Source organism: Mobula hypostoma, chromosome 3 (assembly GCF_963921235.1).
Source record: "Mobula hypostoma chromosome 3, sMobHyp1.1, whole genome shotgun sequence".
NCBI lineage: Eukaryota > Metazoa > Chordata > Chondrichthyes > Myliobatiformes > Myliobatidae > Mobula > Mobula hypostoma.
In genome coordinates, this window is record NC_086099.1 from 43,301,065 (window position 1) to 43,320,428 (window position 19,364).

Sequence of the window (19,364 nt, forward strand, 5' to 3'; positions counted from 1 at the left end):
TTCATTAAGTACATTAACTGAATACCCAACCAGGTGTCTGATAAATATAAGACAATAGTCTCCCACTGATACTCCTTTGACCCAACCACTTTCATTCCCTAAACAAATTGGCCATCCTCTTGTTGAACTATGTAGCAACTAAAATAAAAATAGTAATGTTTTAGGAATTTGGCGTCTTCTCTATCTTCTGTATTAACTGAATCTGTTAATATTATGGTGAAAACAAATTCTTGCTATTATTGGTCAAATGTTTGAGGAAGTTATCCTAAGAAATTGTTCCAACTCCCATGCAATGTTTGCACAATGTTGTTAAGCTCTAATGGACCAATAATAAAATCACATTACCAAACACTAAAAATGTATGAACAGAAAGTTGATAATTGAGATGTTTTATTTTTGTTTTTAAATACAAAAAAGATTACGTACACACACACTATGGATATATAAAAGATAATGAAAAATATTTGTTTACCCAGTGCTCAGTAATGGGAATTTAAAATACTGCATTACATGAAATTTTGATATATCAAACATTAGTAAATGGGATGGAATCAGCAATATTAAATGTAGTACACAAATGAAAAGATGCATGCATTTAGTAGTCTTGCCTAGTTTTGCAAATACAACTGGAAATCAACTGAAAATTGCAATCTATTTCATCTTACATTACAATGCTTTTACTGCCATGTTCCTTTATTTTATATAAGCATTGTCAAATATTGGTATACAAGTTGAAAGAACCAGATGTTAAATTTAGGAAGCAGAATATATCTGCGATATGATTAATTGTCCAATTTTTAAGATTTAATGATCGTCATTTCTCTACTTAAGTTTACTAGTAATTTCAAAGTATTTTGTTGCCCAAGTTTGAACAGTTTAGAAGATTACCCTTTTAACCATATCCAAAAAGAAAAAATCATTGAATGTTAATTATGCTCAAAATGACTTTACATTTAAGAATGCAATAATACATAGCTATAAAGGTTTTCTTGAAATCAAGTATGAAAACACACTTTCAACAAGTAGCTAAATACATTATAAATACAAACCAAGCAAATCATATACAGAATTTTATTTGACCTGATCACTGACAAATAATACCTACAGTATAAATATATGGCAGCCACATCCATACCTTAAAGCCGATATAAAAATATTCAAAGCCAAAATTAACTAATCCATTTAATTTTCCTGTTTAATCTTGTTTTAAAAGAAAAAAAATCAAGATAATGACCATCTTGGCCTTGGCAGTATGACAGCTCCTCAAATACACATTTTCACCACTATTAACAATGAGTTTTCAAAACCCAAGCTCTTGCTCCTGCACTATATGGTTAGGCATTTACAAAAATAAACATTATAAAATAAGACTTGTGTTGAATACAAGCACATTGCCAGCAGGAAAAAAAAAGCACAAAATGCCTAGAATACTTACCAGATCAGGCAGCATCTGTGCAGGGAGAAACAAGGTTAATGTTTCATTCATATCCTTTCATTGATGCTTACTTGATGAAAGGTTTTTGACCATAAATGTTAACATATTTTTCTCTCTCCGTAGATGCTGCCCAACCTGAAAAATGCCTCCAGCATTTACCATTTCAGATTTCATGTATTATTTTTCCTTTTCACATTATAGGCAGATCTATTCAAAGCACACTACTACCTCCAAACTACTTATTTCCATCCTCAAGCTCCACTTGTGTTTGTGATACACTGTATATGAATATAAATAATTACTGGATGATTTAAAATAATTTATTCTTATACAAATTTTTTTTGCCTCTGGTTCTTTTTTATTTTGAGATACAGCATGGTAAGAGGCCCTTCTGACCCAATGAACCCGCACCACCCAATTACATCCATGTCACTAATTAACCTAACTGTTGGTCTTTGGACTGTGGGAGGAAACCAGATACCTGAAGGAAATCTTTGCAGTCATGGGGAAAACCTTCAAACAGTAGCAGAATTACTATGGACAGTAGCAGAATTGAACTGTAACTGAAGTGTTACACTAACCACCATGCTGCGGTGCCACCCACTATTTCTCACAATTATTGAAAAACAATAAGCAATACATTCTTTATACATTGTTCCCCTAACAGCCTATTATCACATTTATGCACATTTTTAGTTTGGAGTATAATCTTTTCAGGAAGTTATTCAATCCACTGGAAATAAAGCTTTGATTTAAAGATACAAGAATTGGGTCCAAAATGAAAGGAAAAGGTGAGCAGAGTCTACTTACATAATAATACAATATTCCAATATATCTTTAAATGCAATAAAGAATCTGATGAATGTTTACTTGTGGTAAAATGTCCTGTTTGGGCTATTTGTTACCATATAATCAGTGACACAAATATACTTAAAATCTCAATTATATTACATCTTCTCTTTTAATACAGAGAAACAAATTTACTAGCGATTTTGGATTAGCAGTTACTGCCAGAAAGAGTGATAGAAACAAATTTCAATTACTTTTAAAGTCTAATTGAGGGAGAATGTCTACCAGGTTGTGGGGAACTAACAGTAGGATTGACGAGATTGCTTTTCCAGAGAGATTGTATAGTGCAGCAGCAGGATTTCAGGCAGAGATTCTTTAATTTTTAAAATGTTTTGAAGGCAGGAAATATGGATAACAGAGTTTGCCCATGAAAAGGAAAGGCAACACCATGAAAACTTGAACAACTGTATTTTGACTCTGGCAAAATTAGTAAGGTTCAAATCCAACTGAAACTGAAGAGACAGAACTACTGGTTGTAAAACTGCATTTGCTGCTCAATAAACTTAAATTTCATAATTCCTCAATTTCATGAGTTTTCAAATTCTCACTAACCAACTATTTGCAGTGTTCATAATTGAAAAACTTTGGTTTATAGCACATGCTTAGAGCGAGTGGTTTACAGGTACCAGTGAATAGTATAATATGACAATTGATTAGGTTGTGATGTTCAGAACTTGATTAAAATATTGTAGAACTGATTATATTAAATGGCATGCATCCTTTAAGATCAGCTGAATCTACATTCAAACTTTTCTAAACTTACTCCATGCATACACAGTGACTTCACCATCACTGTTGGTTGGTTGGCGTCTCAAAATGTTGGCCTGTTTGGGAGAATTTGGACTACTGCACTTTACTTAACACAAAGCTTGTAACTCAAATTAGTCTTTACAATTTGCATTCTTGTATTTAAACTCAGCCCAAATAAAGCATGTATTATAAAATTGCATATTTATTTTTTTTTAAAAAGGCAAATAGCGGTACAAGTGCAAATATGGCTTCTTCTCTACTCTGAACCCAGTTTATAGAAATGTTTGTAGTGCTTTTGCCACCTTTACATTAAAAGGTGTTAAAATCTTTATTAATGCTTGCCACTTACACTCAATATCTTTTTGGAAAAGATTCCAATGTTCATAAAAGCATTACGTACAGCCAATAGATAATGTTGGTACATATTTACAATAGTTATTGACATCTTTAATTACTTGTGCCTTCCAGGTCAAATACATTTAGTACCTGTTTCAAAGAATTACAGTGTAGGAACCAAATATGGCAGTAGTTTAGTAAATAAAGCCTCTAAATATAGAATTTTAAACATTAATATTCAATAGGTAACATTTAAAATCTCATCCTAACAAAAGTTGATCACAACGTGATAATACAAGATTGTAATCTTTCTCGCTAAACAATTACAACACAACTAAACTGCCCTTTAGACTGGAAAATAATTGTGGCTACATTTTTGGTACTTACTGCTAATCAAGGTCTCAGAGGCATAAACAGGGGCAAGGGTCACTGTTGCCTCTATGTTTCCATTTTCAGGGAAGAAATATGCTTACACCCCAAGGTTTTTCCGTTCAATAATATTACCCAGAGCCCTGCCATTCACTTTTGATTCTCCCCTGGTTTAACTTCCCAAAATACATTAGCCTGCAATTGTTCACGTTGAATTCCATCTGCCATTCCCTTGCCCAGTTTCCAAGTTAATTTATATCCTGTTGAAAACTTAGCTAGCCTGTATTTTCCACTGTACCACCAATTTTGGTGTCATCAGCAAACTTACCAGTTACCCTTACTACATTCTCATCCAAATCACCATTATGAGAAGCAACAGATCCAGCACTGGTTCTTGCAGCATACTACTGGTCACAGGTCTCCAATCTGAAGGCTCTAATGCAATAAAAGCTTGTTGGAGGCAAGGTGCAATACCAATGTAACAGTATTGCTTAATACTGTCTCTCTCATATTTGTTGGATAGGATCAAGCTTGCATACCATAATGAAGCACATACACCATGGAGACAAAATGGCTGAACTGCCCCATGCATTACCACAAGTTCATGCAGTCCTTGAAACTTTCAAAAATTTTCCCCCCTGCTGTTGCAACATCTCTGTTGGCACTAGTGTTCTGGAACTAGGTTGCTATCAGTCTGGAAAACATTGGTTCTTTTCATTCTGTGGGTGATTTGGGTATCCAATGGTCTCTTACTCAGGAGATATATTCCAACAAGTGGCAGCACCCAGGATTGGATCACTGTCTTATCTTCTAGCACTCATCTCTGACAAAACAGCGCTGTTTATGTCATCCATGCTTCATTTCATCAGAAGGACACAAATGAAGTTGGCCTTTCCTACTCTTTACCGATTACATGTCACCAGAGGTGCCTTTTCTCTCTCTCCCTCCCAAGGGATGTCCCACCAGGTCAGAGTAGAAATGCTGCTTGGTCTCATTTGTAACAAGGCTGTACTCAGCTATTTCTGTCTTAACCAGCCATTCTTAGGAAATTACAAGGAGCAACATCACTACACATCCCTGACAGCAAGAAATAGCAGGAATATGACCGGAAGCAGAACCAAGTGTGTAGCTTGGTGCTGGACCTGTAACACAAGCATATGCATGGCTCAGAGAAGAGCTCAGTGTGTGCACAAACAGTGGCCAGGTCATTTCTGGAAACCAGAAAATAATTCAAGCTCAAAAACTGGTGTCCATGTTTTTACATACACTATTCAAAGACATAGATACAATTTTCTATCTATAGTTAATCAAATTACAAATGATTTAGGCTTACTCAGGATAAGTGTGGACGTTAAACAGAAGTTCACATTTTTGACACTTTACCTCCAAAATAAAAGTTTTTGCACCTCAAGCATAAAGTATAGACTTATTTAGACTGAGGCATATAACTGTTGTGTTTCACAGCCTGAGGCATATAACTTTGCTGATCAGTTTCTAAACATCCATCAAATCCCAACAAGTCCAATTTGACAACAGTTTGGTTGTCACAGCTTGAAAACTCCTCCACAACAGGACAGGATTCCTCAGAGTTCTGATCTGAAATTTCCATTCGACTTAGTCTGAGGGAGCTATCTTCATCCATATCACCCAGGATTTCACCTTCATTTGAAGGTACTTCTTTCAAAATGGGCTCCTCAACATGACAATTCTGCTTAAAATACTGTCTTTTTACTTCTGTACTGCGGCTTCCAAAATTGCCATATGAATGTTCGTCAGGCTTTTCTTCATTTTCTAGAAGAGGCTGGGTTGATTCAGACCTTGCAAAAACTTGTCCTGATGGTTGTTGGCACTTGTAACCAGTATCACTCACTAGTACAGTTGAATACTGAACTGTGCTGCTTGTTGTATTCTGTGCCAACTCACTATCACTATCAGAAACACTTTGTCGAGGGGATGACATGCATGAAGAACCTCCAATGCCACTGCTATGCTCTCCTGATGTACTCTTTTCCTTTTTCAGGGATGACAATTGCTTCATATCATCCTCATTAGATGAGTACTTATTATCTGCATCAGCTTCAATTATAGTGACATCAGAAATAAAGCCATCCAGATTCACAGGATCACTTGGGCCTAGGTTATTCTGTTAAAAAATAAGGTTAAAATACCATTTGTAATCTAAACATTTAAAAGAATTGCAGAAGGTAATCAACACACCACGCATTCCAGATCCTATATAAAGGACCTATTTGCATTTTTCACGCTCTGGATATTCCAAAGCACTTGAGAACCTTTTAAACACTTTTTATTTTTCCATAATAACAGTTAATTTGCATACACATCTAGTTAATCACTAGTTGAAAGAAGCCTTTCACACTAATCTTAATTTGCACAACGATTACATCATTTGAGATACTTGCTGACTTTGTATATCATAGTTGGTCTATGCCCTCTTATGACAATACTATGATAGCTATGACTACTGTAATGTGGTAACCAATTGTAATGTTCAAGTCTTCAATGGGCCAATAGAAATGTCTTCTGACAATTTTGAACAGGTACGAGGCTGGGCTCAGAAAAAGTGTACTTGGAAAAGACAGACTACAAACTTCATCTTACATAATAAAAGTACACCAAATATTGGATTCATACATAGGAAAGAGAGGCATGTGACAGCAGAGTGCTGTGATGTGATTGATAAGTGAAGCATCAGAATGTAATTGCAAATGGTTTTAGAACAGGGAAAATAGTAAAAAGTTTGCCATTCTGGTAAATAGCTGTCTATTACACCTTGCTTTCGCTACATGTACGTACTTCTGTGTTGTGGTTTCACAAGATTAACATACTGTATACTCATCATAGATGTTGCTCTTGGGCAGCACTCTTTGATTCATATCTTTGCAAAAGGAGACAATTACCAAACTTGTTTTTGAAATGAAATGTATTCAGCAGTGTGACTGCCGTAGGGATCATGACTTGATGCATTTTCTAGGTAGCATTTCTGAAAAAACTAGAGTCAAATTTAGAAAAAAAAATCATGGATTTAATTTTAATAAGCCACAGGTATAATAAACTGATGTATTTTCAGTAAATATGTACATGTCTACAAAGTTTGTTTCTTTACTCAAAAGTCCTCAGACATTTGTGCATTTGGTCTTTAGTTAAAATTATCATTTGTTATAGTCCAGCTACTTTTGTTATATTTGTCATCATTTTGCACAATACATCACACCTGGCCTTCTACAGACCTCCATCATGATGGTGACAAATCATAACCCGAGGCCTATACTTTGTTATTCTGCCCTGAAAGCAAAACTAATCATAATTTTAAGTTGTTATGTTGACTGTGAGATCTCCACCTAACAGATGTTTGAAATTTGAGAATACAACTATTGGCATTCCACTTACCAGCAACAATAGAGAAAAGTTATCAGATCAATGTAACCTCATTTCCTGGCATTAAAACTAAATCAAAGATAGTCCACTTCTATTCTAACTCCATTACAGTAAAGACAATAACCATGATCTACAAATGTTGACTTCATCTTATAAATATTACTAATGTTATTCCAGAAGAAAAAAAAGATAGTAAATAGTAATGTTTATTGCACAGTTTGCAATATTCATATTTGTTCATTTTAATGAACTTTTAAAAAAAATACGTTCATTTGCACTCACATTGCTTAAAGCTCAGTCAAAAGCATGCGCTGCAGTTGGTCAGATAATCTAGCTTTAAAATATGCCATCTCCACTGATCAGTTTTATATATGGCTCATTACAAATATAAGAACCAGTTGATTTAAAGCAGAAACTTTCAGATATTTGAAACATTAACTATTTTTCTTTGTATGATTGCTTCCTGACCTGCTAGGTGTTTTGAGCAATTTGTCTTGTTTTAGATTTTCAGTACTAGAGGTATTAAAAAAAATTATAATAGTTTGAGAAAGATATGTGACTTTAGACATATTAGCAGCAATAGCTAAGACAGAAATATGTCAATTGCATACAGGTACTCTTAGATAAGAAGACCATTATTCACTATAAGAAATCATTATAAATATGCTTATACAAAGAGGCTACCCAAAACAATTATTTGTATACCGAAGGTGATAAAGCAATACCTTGATATGATTTCCATTGCTAGATGACCAATCAACAATCCTGCTATTTGCAGCATCCGGAACATTCGGCCAAACGCAGGTTTTAATACTGTAAAGAATAGATTTGTGATATTAAACTGGTGGATCTCCAATGATATTTTTCAGAGAGCTGAAACATGGTTGGTTCCATATTGATAAAAGCACTTTGTGTCTGATCATATAAAAACACTAAGGTAATTGCTCCTCATGCCACTTGCCACAAATTCATTCTTTACGTCTCTTAAATTTTTCATATTTCCCATGTGAACCTCTAAGCTTAGGTAGCAATGTCTTTAATTCTTTTGCTCCAACCAATTAGTACTGTTATTCTTTTTGAAGGGTCCGTTACTTGTGTACTGAATTACTAGTTCTAAAGACCAAGCCAAAAGACATGAGGACAGCAATATCTCTGGGTCAAAAGTGAATATTAAAACTGGTAGAGGAGCCATGTTGGAGAAAGAAAATGAATTACAAGGTTGAAAAGAAAATCTGGATAAGTGTACTGAAACAGGTTAGGTCCGCACTTAAGACATTATTCCTTTCAGTTACCAAACAAATTGCATGAATTGTTGAACTAAAAGCTTTTACATTTCTTGTAGATTTAAAAGAATATTCAAGACATATGACTAATCTAAATTAAATAAATTACACTCACAGATGCCTGTTTTTGAAGCACAGTAGTGTCACTCCCATGGTGATCAAGAGAAAACAGAGACAGATTGGTACTACAATTGCCTCAATTTCACCTTTTGCTATAAAGAAACACAAAGGAATAACATTACTACTGATATATTTCTTGTAAAACAATTATAAAATTAATTTGCAGTAATAGCAGCACTCACAAGGCACCAGACCCCAACGGTGTACCTAGCAGGACATTGAAAACCTGTACCAACCAGTTTGCTGGAGTGTGCAAGGAAATGCACACCTTCCCACCTTCACTGACAACTGTTGTGGGCAGAATCTCTGATGGTGACAAGCAGGCGTACAGGAGTGAGCTCCTGGGCGTCTACGTCTCTGAAGGCCTATCCTGAGCTCAACATATTGATGCAATTACAAAGAATGAATGCCAGCGGCTACATTTCATTACGAGTTTGAGGAGATTTGCTGTGTCGCCAATGACTATAGTAAATTTCTGCAGATTGAGCACATTTTGACTGGATGCATCACTATCTAGTATGAAGGTGCTAATGTCAGAGGGTTGTAAACTAAGCCAACTCCATCATGTGTACTAGCCTCCCCATCCCATTGAGACATCTTCAGAAGGTGGCATCCATTATGAAGAACTCTCACCATCTAGAACATGCCCTAATCTCGTTGCTACTGACAGGGAATAGGTAGAGGAGCCTGAAGACACACTCAACATTTTAGGAACATTTCTTGCTCTTTATAGTCATTTTTATATATGGTACAGAACTTTTGCCACAAAACAAAAACATTGTGACAAATGTCAGTGATAATAAACCAGACTCGGATATTGATGTTAAAATTATACTCAGCGCATTGTGAATATTAAGCAATAATAGCAAGTTTAGGTTGGACCATACATAAAGATCCTTTATTTGAACGAAGCAAAGAATACTACATGTAATCAGATATTGATATTTTGGCAGCATACAAAATAACTGCTGCTGATAAATGTTATAGTCAGAGCCAACCTACTTAATGAATGAAGCTCTTTTTATAATGTAGAGTTAAATATTCAGATGGTATAACACTGTAGGCATATAAAGAAATTTATACAATGATATTTGCTCTGCTAAAATTAATTCAATATTAATTAGAACATAAAACACTACAGCACAGTATAGGCTCTTCGGCCCACATAATTAGTTACCTCTTGAAAATTCCAATTAAACTAATCCCACAGCTAGGAAAAGCCAAATGGGAAAAAAAAAATCAAAAGAAACTTACAAATGTTGGAAATCCAAAGCAAACACAATAATTGCTAGAAATACCTCAGACTGATCTCCTAATAGTAGCAACTGTTACCTTGAAAGTCGTTAAGTTAATTAGTGTCTTATTTAACACTATTTTTAGAATGCACCTTGGCACTTATTATTCAGAAGTACATTTAAGTTGGAGTTAGAGAAATTTCATCCAGTTTAATATTTACCAAAATTTAAAGTAGTAAAATTGACTTCAGAGCTGTTTGTGCCTCCTTTGATTGTTGATGCCATAACACGAACCACATACAAAGTATTGCCCTTCAATGATTTCAGTACAAACTGCTGCTGCTTTGAATCAACAACAAAGCCTGGAAATTAAGTTGACAGAAATAGGAACAATTTGTAAAACTTATATCAAATCAAGATTACACCTAACGAAGTACATCAGGTGAAACTCAAACAAGTTAGGCAGAAGCAACTTACAAAAAACATTTAAAAGATTAAATGCAATAGTAGTAACAGTGAATCCACTTAGCATTGCAGAAATTTAGAACAAGCAAACAGTTCAAGCAATACCTGTACTCCTTAAATTCTAATGTGGTACAGTAAGGCATTTTATTTGTTGAGGGGACAAGCAAACTGATAGCTACTAGGATAAAGGGCGTGCGCAGCCACTTCAGTGGTGATGTCTGTTATTTGTCAAGTAGGGGACCGTGCACAATTCTGATTTGATGGAGACAGACGTGAGAGCACAGAGGAACATCTGGAGAAACTTCTGAAATGCCCGCTTCGCTGCTGCTGTTACTGTGTGGTCCAGAATCTCTGGGGGAGAAGGCCCCGAATCCTCAGGTTTGCTTGTTTCGGCAGCCGGACGAGGTCGAAGGCGCTCAGGAGGCTGTATCGGAGGGGCTGGTCAGAGGCTTGAAGTTTTCGGACGGACGGACTCAGTGTCGGCCGTGGTCGGCTGCTTCCAATGCATCGGCAGTTGTCGGTGCCTGGAGGTTTATGGCAGAGAGTTTCTCCCTTTACACCTGCTATCGGGGACTCGGGAGTCGATCGACTCAGGACTTTCAGACCTTTTTTTTTTACCGTGTCCATGGTCTGTTCTTTATAAAATTATGGTATTGTTTTGCACTGCTGTAACTATATGTCATAATTATGTGGTTCTGTCAGTGTTAGTCTTTGGTTTGTCCTGTTTTTCTGTGATATCACTCTGGAGGAACACTGTATCATTTCTTAATGCATGCATTTCTAAATGACAATAAACAAGGACTGAGAGTCCTCATAATCTAATCTAATTTACATCTGTACAAAGATGAAGGTAGAGCTGTGGATGTGGTGTATATGGATTTTAGAAAGCATTTAATAAGGACCTCCATGGTAGGCTCATTCAGAAAGTCAGGAAGCATGGGATCCACCAAAACATGGCTGTATGGATATAGAACTGGCTTGTCTATAGAAGGCAGAGAGTGGTTGAAGATGGAGCGTATTCTGCTAGGAGGTCAGTAACCAGTGGTGTTCTGTAGGCATCTGTTCTGGGACCCCTAATTCTTGTGGTGTTTATAAATGACTTGGATGAGGAAGTGGAAGGATGGGTTAGTCAATTTGCAGATGACATGAAGGTTGGTAGAATTGTGGATAGTGTGGAGGGTTGTCGTAGGTTGTAAAGGGCAATTTACAGGAAGCAGAACTGAGTTAAAAAGCAGCAGATGGGAATTCAACCCGCAAAGTGAAGCGATTCACTTAGGAGGTCAAACTTGACGAGAAAATACAATGTTAATGGCAGGAATATTAGCAGTGTGGAGGAACAAAGGGATCCTCCGGGCCACATCCACAGTCCATAGATGGGCAGCATGGTAATGTAGTGTGTAGCACAATAATTTACAGCACAGTCGGGTTCAATTCCCACTGCTGCCTGTAAGGAGTTTTGTACATTATCCCTATGACTGTGAGGGTTTCCTCCAGGTGCTCCGGTTTCCTCCCACAGTCCAAAGATGTACAGGTTGGTAGATTAATTGGTCATTGTATATTGTCCTGTGATTAGGCTAGGATTAAATCCAGGGATTGCTGGGCAGTGTGGCTTGAAGGGCCTTTTTCACGATTAATGTCAATAAATCTCTTGAAGTTTTCACGCAAGTTGATAGGATAGTTAAGAAAGCGTACAGCGTGTTGGCCTTCATCGGTCAGGGGATTGAGTTCAAGAGCTAAGAGGTAATGTTGCAGCTCTATAAATTCCTGGTAAGACCATACTTGGAATATTGTGCTCAGTTCTGGTCACTTCTTTATAGGAAGGATGTAGACACTTTACAGGGTGCAGAGATTATTTATCAGGATGCTGCCTGAACTGGAGAGCATGTCTGTTGACGACAAGTTGAGTGAACTAGGGGTTTTCCCTTGGAGCGAAAGGGGATGAGAGGTGATTTGATAAGAGGTGTACAAGATGAGAGGCATAGATTGAGTAGATAGATTTTTTCCCCCCACAGGGTGGAAATTATTAATGAGGGGGGCATTATTTTAGAGGAAAGTGTAGGGGAATGTCAGAGCTGGGTGGGTGTGTGGAACTCATTGCCAGGAATAGTGGCAGAGGCAGATACACAAGGAACATTAAAAAAAAACTTAAGATAGGTACAGAGATGATAGAGAAAGGAGAGTTATGTAGGAGGGAAGGGTTATATTGATCTGAGTGTAGGTTAAAAGGCTAGCACAACATTGTGGGCAACATACCATTGCCCTCCTTTCTAATCTTACTAAAAAAAAACATCTTATTTTCAAAATTTGTTGCCTTTTTTAAAATGGATTTCAGCACTTTCCTTTTGATATCATGTTAAATGGTCTCTAGCCCTTTCTCTCCCTCTGGTCTTGAACAGAGGAGCTGCATTTGCCACCTTTCAATCTGTGGGAACCACTGGAGAATCTAAGTTGCTTAGTTGTAATGTACTTGTTGTCATTTCCTACCTCTACAGTCAGCTTGTTCACGTCCTTGATATGAAAGTCATCAAGTTCTAGAGATCATTAACTTTCAGTTCTAAGGCTACTTTTTTTTAAAAAGCTAATTTCTTTCAGTTCCTCAATTTTTTTTCTGGATCTTTTGCTATCCATTACTTCCTAAAGCTTCATTTTTGTCATAACGATCCACATTAGATTTGTTTAATTTCTCATTTCTCTACCCATTATAGTCTGAGATAGGTGAAATTTATGTAACAAAATTTCGCTCGCCTGTTTCTTACAATAACACTGCAATTTCAATATTTCTGAAACAAATCCACTCTTTTGAAGAATTATGTAAAAGAATTAGGAGGGAGGAGAAGATGGCGGCGCGACGCAGCGCGCGCAGCCTCTCTGGTGAATGTTATCGTATTTGTAAGTAGGATGCCGTGCACAATTCTGATTTGATGGATACAGACGTGAGAAGCATGGAGGAACATCTGGAGAAACTTCTGAAACGCCCGGTTTGTTGCCGCTGCTACAGTGCGATCCAGAATCTCCCGAGGGGAAGGCGCCAAATCTTCGGCTTTGCCTGTTGCTGGCGGCCGGGGATGGGGTTGAAGCGCTCGGCAGAGATGGTGCTCGGTGTCGGAGGCTCCAAGTTTTTGGACGGACTCAGAGTCGGACTGTGGTCGGGTGCTTCCAGGATGCTGCATCGGCAAGCTTGCGGCGCTGGAAGCTCATGGCAGGAAGAGTTTTCTTCTTTCTACTGTCTGCGTGAGATGATGGGACTTTCGAGAGACTTTGAGACACTTTTTTTTTTACTGTGCCCATGGTCTGTTCTTCATCAAATTAGGGTATTGCTTGCACTGTTATAACTATATGTTATAATTATGTGGGTTTTGTCAGTTTTTCAGTCTTGGTCTGTCTTGTGTTTCTGTGATATCACACTGGAGGAACATTGTATCATTTCTTAATGCATGCATTACTAAATGACAATAAAAGAGGACTGCGTATCCTCATAATCTAATCTAATCTAATCTAATCATGCCATTGTGGTAATTTTATTTAAAGCAACAAAAATTTAAAGGAATAAGAACAGTATAAATTAGAAACACTCAGCAGGTCAGCCAGCATTGGTATGCAGCAAAACAGTCATTTTTCAGATTGAAGACCTTGCATCAGAATAAATAGAAAGTTAAGAAGTTTTTTGTTGCAGGAAAGGGCAAGGTGTGGAGAAAATACAGCACAGTCTGAAATAAATTTATTAAGGATTCTTTTTGCTTACTTGATTCATTTGAATTTACACTCCTGTAAAATATGGTGTAATTTGTGATGAAGCCACGCCGTTCATTAACAGGTACTTCACTCCACACTATTTCAACTTCATTTTTTCCCACATGTTTCAGATGAACAGAAGGACCATTTATTGGACCTACAAACCAGAACCATTGCTCTTTCATTACAGCTTGCTCATTGCAAAACATTTTGGCATAAAAGTAATTACATTTCCAGATTCTTCAATTTAACTTTCACTGCTCATAACTAACTTTTTTCCAAAAGATGTATTTCAGCTAATATTGTACTTATCATCAGAACACCAGTTTCAACGATTAGCATATTTTTGACATTAGGCTTCCGAGACACACAAAGCATAAAAAAAAAGTCAACGTTTAAAAACTATACCAGCACATTCCCAATCTTAGAAAAACAGTACATTTCATTTCATTTTTATAGAAATTTAATGCGATTGAAAATTCTGAGCTTTATGCCAACCTGCACTAGAAATACACAAACTCAATGCAAACAGTATTCATTAAAAAAATAAACCTGTCAGTTTAACAGATTTTTTTTTGAAGCATACCAACATATTATTAAGACAAATTATTACCACAAGACCATAAGACATAGGAGCAGAATTGGGCCATTCAGCCCATTGAGCCCTGCTCTGTCATTCCACAGAAACATAGAAAATAGATGCAGGAGTAGGCTACTCGGCCCTTCGAGCCTGCACCGCCATTCAGTATGATCATGGCTGATCATCCAACTCAGAACCCTGTACCAGCCTTCCCTCCATACCCCCTCATCCCTTTAGCCATAAGGGCCATATCTAACTCCCTCTTAAATATAGCCAATGAACTGGCCTCAACTGTTTCCTGTGGCAGAGAATTCCACAGATCCACCACTCTCTGTGGAGAGAAGTTTTTCCTCATCTCGGTCCTAAAAGGCTTCCCCTTTATCCTTAAACTGTGACCCCTCGTTCTGGACTTCTCCAACATCGGGAACAATCTTCCTCAATCTAGCCTGCCAATCCCTTTAGAATTTTATACGTTTCAAATAAGATCCCCCCCTCAATCTTCTAAATTCCAGCGAGTACAAGCCTAGTCGATCCAGTCTTCCTTCATATGAAAGTCCTGCCATCCCAGGAATCAATCTGGTGAACCTTCTTTGTACTCCCTCTATGGCAAGAATGTCTTTCCTCAGATTAGGGGACCAAAACTGCACACAATACTCCAGGTGTGGTCTCCCCAAGGCCTTGTACAACTGCAGTAGAACCTCCCTGCTCCTGTACTCGAATCCTCTCGCTATAAATGCCAGCATACCATTCGCCTTTTTCACCACCTGCTGTACCTGCATGCCCACTTTCAATGACTGGTGTATAATGACATCCAGGTCTCTTTGCACATCCCCTTTTCCTAATCAGCCACCATTCAGATAATAATCTGTTTTCCTGTTTTTGCCACCAAAGTGGATAACCTCACATTTATCCACATTAAATTGCATCTGCCATGAATTTGCCCACTCACCTATCCAAGTCACCCTGCATCCTCTTAGCATCCTCCTCACAGCTAACACTGCCACCCAGCTTCGTGTCATCTGCAAACTTGGAGATGCTGCATTTAATTCCTTCGTCTAAATCATTAATATATGTTGTAAACAACTGGGATCCCAGCACTGAGCCTTGCGGTACCCCACTAGTCACTGCCTACCATTCTGAAAAGGTCCCATTTACTCCCACTCTTTGCTTCCTGTCTGCCAACCAATTCACTATCCACATCAATACCATACCCCCAATACTGTGTGCTTTAAGTTTGCACACTAATCTCCTGTGTGGGACCTTGTTAAAAGCCTTTTGAAAATCCAAATATACCACATCCACTGGTTCTCCCCTATCCACTCTACTAGTTCCATCCTCAAAAAAATTCTATAAGATTTGTCAGACATGATTTTCCTTTCACAAATCCATGCTTTGTCCGATGATTTCACCGCTTTCCAAATGTGCTGTTATCACATCTTTGATAACTGACTCTAGTATTTTCCCTACCACCGATGTCAGGCTAACCGGTCTATAATTCCCCAGTTTCTCTCTCCGTCCATTAGCCACCCTCCAATCCTCAGGAACTAATCCAGAATCTAAAGAGTTTTGAAAAATTATCACTAATGCATCCACTATTTCTTGGGCTACTTCCTTAAGCACTCTGGGTTGCAGACCATCTGGCCCTGGGGATTTATCTGTCTTTAATCCCTTCAATTTACCTAATACCACTTCCCTACTAACATGTATTTCCCTCAGTTCCTCCATCTCACTAGATCCTCTGTCCCCTACTATTTCCGAAGATTATTTATGTCTTCCTTAGTGAAGACAGAACCAAAGTAGTTATTCAATTGGTCTGCCATGTCCTTGTTCCCTATGATCAATTCACCTGTTACTGACTGTAAGGGACCTACATTTGTCTTAACCAATCTTTTTCTTTTCATATATCTATAAAAGCTTTTACAATCAGTTTTTATGTTCTCTGTCAGCTTTCTTTCATAATCTTTTTTCCCTTTCCTAATTAAGCCCTTTGTCCTCCTCTGCTGGACTCTGAATTTCTCCCAGTCCTCTGGTGAGCCGCTTTTTCTGGCTAATTTGTATTTTTCTTCTGTGGAATTGATACTATCCCTAATTTCCCTTGTCAGCCACGGGCGCACAACCTTGCCTGGTTTATTCTTTTGCCAAACTGGGACGAACAACTGGTCATCCATGCGACCTTTAAATGCTTGCCATTGCATATCCACTGTCAACCCTTTAAGTATTATTTGCCAGTCTATCTTAGCTAATTCACGTCTCACACCTTCAACGTTACCCTTCTTTAAGTTCAGAACCTTTGTTTTTGAATTAACTATGTCACTCTTACCCAAGGGGCCTCGCACGACAAGATTGCTAACTAACCCTTCCTCATTGCTCAATACCCAGTCTAGATAGCCTGCTCTCTAGTTGGTTCCTCGACATGTTGGTTCAGAAAACCATCCCACATACATTCCAAGAAATCCTTCCTCAGCACCCTTACCAATTTTTGGTTCACCCAATCTATATGTAGATTGAAGTCACCCATTATAACTGCTGTTCCTTTATTGCACGCATTTCTAATTTCCTGTTTAATGCCATCCCCAACCTCACTACTACTGTTAGATGGCCTGTACACAACTCCCACCAGCATTTTCTGCCCCCTAGTGTTATGCAGCTCTACCCATATCGATTCCACATCCCCCAGGCTAATGTCTTTCCTTTCTATTGCGTTAATCTCCTCTCTAAACAGCAACGCTACCCCACCTCCTTTTCTTTCCTGTCTATCCTTCCTGAATATTGAATATCCCTGAATGTTGAGCTCCCATCCTTGGTCACCCTGGAGCCATGTCTCTGTGATCCCAACTATATCATATTCATTAATAACTATCTGTACATTCAATTCATCCACCTTGTTACGAATGCTCCTTGCATTGACACACAAAGCCTTCAGGTGCTCTTTTACAACACTCTTAGCCCTTATACAATTATGTTGAAATGTGGCCCTTTCTGATTTTTGCCCTGGATTTGCCTGCCTGCCACTTTTACTTTTCACCTTACTACTTTTTGCTTCTACCCTCATTTTACACCCCTCTGTCTCTCTGCACTTGTTCCCATCCCCTGCCACATTAGTTTAAATCTTCCTGAACAACAGTAGCAAACGCTCCCCCTAGGACATAGGTTCCAGTCCAGCCCAGGTGCAGACCGTCCTGTTTGTACCGGTCCCACCTCCCCCAGAACTGGTTCCAATGCCCCAGAAATTTGAATCCCGCCCCCTTGCACCATCTTTCAAGCCATGTATTCATCTGAAATATCCTCCTATTTCTACTCTGACTAGCACGTGGCACTGGTAGTAATCCAGATATTATTACCTTTGTGGTCCTACTTTTTAGTTTATCTCCTAACTCCCTAAATTCACCTTGTAGGACCTCATCCCGTTTTTTACCTATATCGTTAGTACCTATGTGCACCACGACCACTGGCGGTTCACCCTCCCACTCCAGAATGTCCTGCAGCCGCTCAGAGACATCCTTGACCCTTGCACCAGGGAGGCAACATACCGTCCTGGAGTCTCGTTTGCTATCTATTCTCCTTACAATCGAATCCCCTATCACTATAGCTCTCCCACTCCTTTTCCTTCCCTCCTGTGCCGCAGAGTCACCCATGGTGCCATGAACTCGGTTGCTGCTGGCTTCCCCTGATGAGACATCATGGCTGATCCCGGATCCCACTCAATCCCATACACTTCCTTTCTCAATAAGAACACAAGACGTAGGAGCAGAATTACCATGGACAGAACATAAAATAAAGGAATGATAGAAAATATTCAAAATGCTCTGTAATACTTCATCCTTGAAATTAAATAGCTTCTTAGTCTTTTGGTATTAATGTATACATACGATCCTGTTGCAAGTATGCCAATGTTGAAAGCGAAGCTCCAGGATGACCACTATACAGAGGGTAACTGGTTATTCGATAACGCTTGAGTGGCAAGACATGGTCTGCAAAAGAAAAAAGTAAAATTACAATGCATATTATTGATGAAGGGCCTTGGCCCGAAACGTCGACTGTACCTCTTCCTAGAGATGCTGCCTGGCCTGCTGCGTTCACCAGCAACTTTGATGTGTATTGCTTGAATTTCCAGCATCTGCAGAATTCCTCATGTTTACGCATATTATTTTAATTGCTGAACTATTATTTCGCTATATACCTATACCAAATTAGTCTCACTAATTTAATACTTTAATGCAGACTATATCATGTGTGAAATTGAGTTGATCAGAAAGGATAGAAGATCTAATCATGAATAAGGATCCTCTAACAGGGATCTTGTAATGTTACTTTTGTTGAGTAAGCTATGCAAAATAGACTAATTGGTTGAAAATACTGAGAACTAACCCAACACTTGTGATTAAATTTCCATAACACTCAACTGGCAAGTTCATGCAACAAGAGTACATGTATGCAAAAACCACTCCAATTCAAAATAAAAAACATAGAACTAAGTAACCACCATTTTTCACACATTCACTAAATTCTAATATAGTAAATGAAGAAAAGATTACAGGAAATGCACACCTTTTAAGAAAGTTTTGTTCACAGTTTTCTTCTCATGCTGCCAGTATGTGGGCTTATGACACAAATCTTTGCCAAAGTCTTCACACCATTCTATTATGTAACCACTAACTGAATATTTGGGTGCCTCCCATTCCACCATTAAACGGCCATCTTGACGATAAGCACTGAATTTACTTACAGGTGGGCGCACTGAAAGAGAATGAAATAATTTCTGATGAAAGCAAAGTTTATTTCTTTTAGTTGAAAGCTTCTTCTAAAATATTTTA

The 19,364-nt window shown here is 38.0% G+C and overlaps 1 protein-coding gene across 6 annotated transcripts in view; it reads right to left on the minus strand.

Moving 5' to 3' along the window:
• Positions 1–373: 373 nt before the first annotated feature.
• Positions 374–19,364, minus strand: part of LOC134343964 (interleukin-6 receptor subunit beta-like) — a 109,887-nt gene continuing 90,896 nt past the window's right edge. For all 6 annotated transcript variants that reach the window (XM_063042948.1, XM_063042944.1, XM_063042949.1 and 3 more), the window contains exons 10-16: positions 19,099–19,287; positions 18,420–18,521; positions 13,981–14,127; positions 9,995–10,135; positions 8,534–8,630; positions 7,861–7,948; positions 374–5,882 (exon numbers count right to left, since the gene is read on the minus strand). In XM_063042948.1, the coding sequence (XP_062899018.1) occupies positions 5,166–5,882; positions 7,861–7,948; positions 8,534–8,630; positions 9,995–10,135; positions 13,981–14,127; positions 18,420–18,521; positions 19,099–19,287 (1,481 nt within the window). In that variant the 3' untranslated portion in view covers positions 374–5,165. The remainder of the gene's footprint in view (positions 5,883–7,860; positions 7,949–8,533; positions 8,631–9,994; positions 10,136–13,980; positions 14,128–18,419; positions 18,522–19,098; positions 19,288–19,364) is intronic.